This window comes from Mirounga angustirostris, unplaced genomic scaffold (genome assembly GCF_029215605.1).
Source record: "Mirounga angustirostris isolate CCGP_5_RB_7025 unplaced genomic scaffold, mMirAng1.0.hap1 SCAF_1, whole genome shotgun sequence".
Lineage (NCBI taxonomy): Eukaryota > Metazoa > Chordata > Mammalia > Carnivora > Phocidae > Mirounga > Mirounga angustirostris.
Window position 1 is genome coordinate 41950310 of NW_026991709.1, and position 7480 is coordinate 41957789.

The 7480-nt window shown below is 32.8% G+C and overlaps 1 protein-coding gene across 1 annotated transcript in view; it reads left to right on the top strand.

Moving 5' to 3' along the window:
• Positions 1 to 963, top strand: part of ARL13B (ADP ribosylation factor like GTPase 13B) — a 66768-nt gene extending 65805 nt beyond the window's left edge. The window contains exon 10 of the mRNA XM_045902698.3: positions 304 to 963. Coding sequence (XP_045758654.1) covers positions 304 to 380 — 77 coding nt within the window. The 3' untranslated portion in view covers positions 381 to 963. The remainder of the gene's footprint in view (positions 1 to 303) is intronic.
• The last annotated feature ends 6517 nt before the right edge of the window (positions 964 to 7480 follow it).

Sequence of the window (7480 nt, forward strand, 5' to 3'; positions counted from 1 at the left end):
GTTTTATTCTAATGTGAACATGTAATTGAAAATAAAAATAATATATATATTAGATACAGCTTTTTATTAAATCAAGTAGAAATTGATTTATAATCTAGAGTTAGGAATTTATCCTAGTGGTTATGTTTTGAATTTATTCAAGTTTTCTTGGATTTTGATTTTTTTGTCTATTTTCTTCATCCATTATTTTACCCATCAAGTGAGAGTACCTTTCTTTTTTAAAGATGTTGGTTGGAAAATAATGAATTGTATCAAAAATTCTGATTTACCATGACTTTTTTTTGGTGTTCCTTCTTTATGTAGATTTCTACGGAAAGCCACTGCCTCCCCTGGCTGTGCGACAGAGACCTAACAGTGACTCTCATGATGCGGTTTCGTAACCGAGTCACGTGCGTGCACTCTTTTAATGCAGGCAAGATCAACTAGAGGACCTTTTCTCAGAGAGGAAAAACCCTAAACATTGATGACTGGGGCAAGATAACTATAGCAATTTCAGTAAGGAGATGAATAGCCAAAGACCTGACTGATCTGACAATTATCCATGTTATTAACTGTTAAAAAAAAAAAGGAAGCAAAATGACCAGTAGATGGGATGAGCATTTGAATCAAGTTAGCAGGAGTTACTGTTGACTCTAGATTTTACAGTTCTACTCATGGGCATATTCCTCAAGGAAAACCTCTTCAGAAAAAGAGTCAATGGACTCTGCACACTTTCTTTACTATTTGTTTAATAGTCTTTGTTACTGTATCTTACACATTTTTTGTAAGATACATGTGCATGGAAGGGGAACTCTTGGAAATTAATAACCTAAGTTTTTAACTTTTTATATTTTTCTAAATCTTATAAGAATTTTAATTACTATGATATTGACTGCACTTTTCTATAGATGCTTTGTTTAAATTGTGTCTGGAAATGGAGTTGACAAACATGAACTATACAAACAGGACAAATTTATATGGTTTCAGGTATGTTTTATGATAGTATTGTTCTTGAAGTGTACATCCTAATTGTACCTAATTTTAAAATAATACCTTTTTAAAATAGATTCTTAGATCTTTATTCTTCCAAATTATGTTATCTGAAAACACTACCCAAGGAGGGTTCATTTTGTTGTTGTTTGCTTTCTTTTGGTGATGATCACAATAAATGAAAGAGGCTTGAAATACTTTCTTGATCTAAATGCTTTTTAAATTAATAAAAATGCTATGTGAGATATTATTAAAATTTTCAATGAACACCTCTTTTATGGGATAGACCTTTTCAGATCAAGGTGCTTGTTGTCACTCCCTCATTCTCTCAGAAGCTGAAGTGACTCTTTTGGGTTATTCTAATTCTTTTGTGTCTTGAAAATAAAGGCAAAAAGACTGAAAAAGCCACAGTGGGTACAGAGACTTGGTTTTATAACCAGGAAATGCTTGGGTACTAAATCAATAAGAATAAAAATGTTGGTTTAACATTACTTTTATAAAGAAAGACTTCCTTTCTCAATTTAAAATAACAGTACTTCCCTTACACTGAAGAATGGCATCCATATGGATTCTCTATTTAGGCAAACTCTTAGAAATATATTTTGAGTATTAGATTCATAATGTTGCATTTAATTGAAAGTATATATATTTATAGCAAGGTGAAATGCTATAAACAACATGAATCCTTATTACCTTGATAAAATTGGTAAGTTTGGTAACTTGTACTGACAGCAAACATATACTTGTATCTGACAATAACAAGATTAAGTATGTCTAAGGCAGTTTAATATGATTATTTTACTTTGGAGCATCACATTTAGTCACATTTTTTAAGTCCCTGGACTTTCATTAATTGGGTCACTTATTACTGTAGTCAGTATCATAATGCAGTCTTTTGAAGTTTTGTGCATAGGACACCAGGCACACTGAGTAAAAAGCATTCTACTTCAGATATAAAATTCATAACAGCCTAAATTTGATAGGTGGCTGAAATATAAGGAAAAGCAACACAAGGAGACAGAATGTAAATTTTGAACTGGATTGTAGAGAAAAACTTATTTGTACATCTTTTTGGTTCCTGTTTGTAACATTTACATTTATTCATTTTTTTATACACTAAACTTATACTTTTGTCATCCTTTTAATTTTCATCTAGTTTGAGAATAAATAAAAGTTTAAAAATTTTGTTTCCTGTAAGTAATTACTGTAGTGTACAATAATACTGAGTTCATTTATTAAAAATGAATAAAAATTTTGAAATTAAATATATGATAAAGTGAAATAAATGTTTTATATATCTCTCAAAAAATTGATTTGTATTCTTAAAGCATCCTAAAGATATTTTAAAAGAAGTTTTGTAAATCCAGGTTGCTTTTAACAAGTAAATGCCTATTTTGTTATATGCTGCATTTTTATTCTTAATTTTCACGAATTATGACATTTTCACACAATAAAAATAATTTATATCAGTATGCGGTTTTGCTTTTCATTTGATAAATTTAAATGATTTCTTTTTGGTAAGAAAATAGAAAAGGAATTTTCAAATATGACTGTTGGAAGAAATCTTAAGTTGATAGATAAAAATAATGACTTTTTATTTTACATGAAACCTTTTTTCTCTGTACAAGTTTTCATATATGTGGAAAAGAATATTGTCATTTTAAAGGCAGCTAAAAATATCATATCACCTTATGATCCTAGATGATCCAACGCCTGTCTTTTGTTACATTAAAATTACTGACCCAAAGATATATTTTTACTTATTTAAAAGATAATTCTATATGCCTCTAACACAAAAGGCATATATGACATACATACGATATTCCTTGCAACACTAGAAATGTTATAAAATGTTAATAATGAATTTTTTAGAGTTACTGGTTGTGTGTTTTCCTCAATTTTTCAAACTAGTTTTTAAAATTTTATTTATTTACTTTTTAAAGATTTTATTTATTTGACACAGAGAGAGAGAGAGAGCACAAGCAAGGGGAACAGCAGGCAAAGGGAGAAACAGGCTCCCCGCTAAGCAGGGAGCCGGATGCGGGGCTTGATCCCAGGACCCTCGGATCATGACCTGAGCCAAAGGCAGAGGCTTAATCAACTGAGCTACCCAGGTGCCCCCAAATTTTGCTTATTTTATAATGGGAGAGTCAAACACATAATTTGGTAAAAATTAAGTGCCATGCTTTCTGCAAGCTTAAGTGGTCTTTTAAGTGTCCAATGAAGAACTTAACATGTAAAACTTATTTTTTTTTAAAGATTTTATTTATTTGAAAGAGAAAGAGCGTGCACATGAGCAGGGTTGGGGGGCAGAGGAAGGGTGAGAAGGAGTAAATAGACTCCTGCTGAGTGCGGAACCCTTCACTGGTCTGGATCCCAGGAGTCACGAGATTATGACCTGAGCCAAAACCAATAGACACTCAACCGACTGAGCCACCTAGGCGCCCCTGTAAAATGTATTTTGAATAGCCCAGAAACATTTATCTGTAGAAGATGCCATTTTATTTGCAGCTGATCTCTAAGTATTCTTTTACTGTGATAATATTTTATTTTATTTGATACTCGGTTCTATATGGTATGCTATTCATGTTATGCAGTTTCTCCCATTCTGCACTGAAGAAATATAATACTTTTTGGTGTCAAAAGCTTATCAAAAGTGAAACTGCTTATACAAATAAAGCTGTAGCTTATAAACTTTATTACCCTTTGTTTAATACTTAAGTTTTTCTCTCAAGTGGAGTAGACTTTGCAACTGAGATTCTGCTAATACTATTTAATTTATCAAGAAATATATTCCAGGGCGCCTGGGTGGCTCAGTTGGTTAAGCGACTGCCTTCGGCTCAGGTCATGATCCTGGAGTCCCGGGATCGAGTCCCGCATCGGGCTCCCTGCTCGGCAGGGAGCCTGCTTCTGCCTCTGACCCTCCCCCCTCTCATGTGCTCTCTCTCTCTCTCACTCTCTCTGTCTCAAATAAATAAATAAATAAATAAATAAATAAATCTTAAAAAAAAAAATATTCCAGCTGATCCAAAGAACAAATTCATATATTCGAAGACTTACATTAAAGTATGATTATAAGGCCACCTGGGTGGTTCAGTCAGTTAAGCATCTGCCTTCGGCTCAGGTCATGATCTCAGAGTCCTGGGATCGAGCCTCGCATCGGGACTCCACTCAGTCAGTGGTGAGTCTGCTTCTCCCTCTGTGATCTCTCTTGCTTTCTCCCTCTCAAATAAATAAATAAATTCTTAAAAAAAGTATGATTATAAATTATCAAAATAACAGTAATCCATTAGCTTTGTGGAAACAATAATGGAAACCTGTTTTTTGGGGGAAAGAAATAAGAAATCAGAAATGCATTACCTTTAATGAAGGGGATCAGCTTATAATTGAAGGAAAAATAGGAAGAAAATTATTTGCTTGTTTAGAGCCTGAGCTGTAAATTCTTTCTGTGTGCTAATGAGTAAACAGAATTTATGACCTAGGTAAATGAGTCAGTGGTCTCCAGATTTTTATAATACATCTTTTCCAGTAAATGTTTAAGTTATTGTATTAGTTTGGTAGATCTGCCATAACATACTACCAAAGACTGGGTGGATCAAACAACAGAAATTAATTTTCTCACAGTTCTGAAGTCTGTAAGTCCAAGATCAATCTGGAACCTTGTTGGCAGGATTGGTTTCTTCTGTCACCCCTCTCCTTGCCTTATAAATGGCCTGCTTCTCCCTGTTTCCTCACATGGTCTTTCCACTGTTTGTGTTTATCCCTAGTGTCTCAGGGTTTAAATTTCCTCTTTTTATAAGGATACTAGTCAGATTAGATTAGGGCCCACCCTAAAGGCCTCTTTTTAATTTAATCACCTCTGGAAAGACTTTCTAAATACAGCCACATTCTCACGTATTAGGGCTTCAGCATGTGAAGTTTGAGGGGATAAGTTTCAGCCCGTAAGTTACATACATTTTCTATTGCACTTTGTATATATACCTCCGCCCAAAATTTTTTTAAAAGATTTGATAAAATTAAATAAAAATACAAGTTATATTTACTTCCCAGTCCCAGTGGATTGTCTGATAGAGTTTGTACACACCACTTTGGAGGCCTAAATAATAAAATGAGAACCTCAGCTAATTAGCTATTCTGAAATGATAGTTCAAGTTTGCCTGTAACTAAGCTTTGTTCTCTTGCTTTGATGGTGGATTTCTCTGTTGTGTTTTTCTGCCATTCATTTTAAGGAACTAATAGTCTCTTGACGTTGGATTGTTTTACTACAAAGCCCGTCTTTATCTTTTTGACACATAAACCTCCACATGAATGTGAAGGGTTTTGAGAAATGTTTTATGTAAATATGAAAATTCATAAAATGCACAGAAGTCTATAAAGTATACTCATCCTGAAACACTTCTTATATCCAATGGCTTCAGAATAAAATTGCTTAGGTATGTAAAAATTCTTTTCCTTTGTACATATTAAGCTGCTTTATTCTTTAATAGTAATAATAAAATATAATTTCTGGTATTTGTGTCAGCTCAATTTCTTATATCTGCAGTGGTTTAAAACAAGTCTGGTAACAGTTTCTATTTTTAAAATAAAGCGTGGAACTTTGTTTATTCTTCAGTAGGTATTTGGTATAAGGTAGGGGAAATCCACTAACATTCTCATGATACATTAATATTGATTCTAGATAGGTTAATGGGTTAAATATTAATGATCAAACTGTAAGAAAAAAAAGGGAGAAAGAAACAGAAATAATTGCTTGCATCTGTGGGAAGAAATTTCCAAGCCGAAAGCAATGGAATCAATTACAAAATCAAAGAACTGATTGCATAAAATTTTTAAATATTTTTACATTTAAAGGGTTATAAGAAAAAATGGGAAAGTACTTGAAAATGTGATATGGTTAACATCTCTAATATAAATGTAAATAAAAATAGCACTAAGACATAGATAAGTGGACATGAGGTGGTAATTTACAAAAGAACATAATTAGTACGATTTGACACCTATTCAAACTAAGAACATGAAAAAATTATAAGGTTATCAGACATGCAAAGAACGATGAACAAGCATGTTTATCAACAGTAAGAAGGTAAGTTAGTATAGTGACCTCCATACCTTGGAATACTATGCAAATTTTAGAAATGATGTATATGAAGAATTTTTAATAAGAAAATGCTTATAATAATAGGATACATTATATGTACTATTTGATCAAACTTGAAAATGCTTAAAATTAGAGGAATACATCAAAATGTCAATATTGATGATTTCTAGTGGCATTATGTTCAATTTTCATTCTCATAGGCTTTTGTTTTTACATTTTTCTTCAGTAAGCATTAGCTTATTTAAAATCATAAAGTAGAAACATGCTAAAAAAAGGCAAAAATAATATAATAGAACCAATATGACCTCTTTCCAAGCATTACACATCCCCTTTCCCTAATAGAAATATAGTGTATATGATTTCTACTATCTCCTTAAAAGTCTTTTAAATGTCTATTTTGCAATTATACTACCATATTAATTAAATAAATACAACATAATGAGCACAGAAAAAAATGTATAAAATCTCTTATGTACAGAGGCTGAAAGATAGACTAATGACTTTTCTCTAAACAACTGACAAACTGCATGCATTTAATCACTTCACTCCTTAATACTTTATTTTCCACCAAAGCTAAATTCATTTTTAGATTACTGGGGAACTTGTTTAAGTAAATATATTAAGCTTCAAATCACATTAGTGGCGATATTTTTCTTTTTACATGATTCTAAGATTTGTACCTATGGTATATGCCTATATTGATATTTTGAACATCAAAGGTCTCAAAATGATGCTCATTAAATATCGGGGACCATGTGAAGTACTGATTTCCTGATGAATTGCTGATTGCTGTTACAAGGGAGCAACTAAAAAGTAACACTAAAAGAGCAAATAAACTGCCGTTCGTATCAGAATGGGTGTAGTACTTTCCTCAGAACATGTAACACTGCCCCTAGTAAAGGGTGGGAGGCTAGTGCGTAGGGTCATTCTGGTCTTCAGGTATTTGGTATCAGAAAGTGATGATAATTTTGAAGATCATGATAGTGAAAATAAGACACAGCAGCAGCTAACATTTGGGCGTTTACTGTTTCCTACCTTTGGTGCTAAGTGCTATACTGTGTATTTCAATTAATCATTTAACTCTCTCAGTTAAAAGAGAGAGATTATCCCCATTGTTCATCTCTAGGAAATAACACGCCTAATTTCTTCATCATATCCATCCCTTTTACCCTTTGTTCTAAATATCTGAGCTAAAGGGAACTTATCAAATTTGGTAGATTCAGTAACTAGCTTAGCCTCTGAGAACATTTTACAATGATCATCATACGAAACCTAATAGTGGCAAAGTTACAATTCTTTTTACTGAACAACCAGCACGCAGCAACCACCGTTCAAGGCAAGACTTCACTTGAAGCTCCAGCCACTCAAGCTCCGCCCAAGGGTCTAGCTACGCCCTCAGGAGTAAGCACCGCC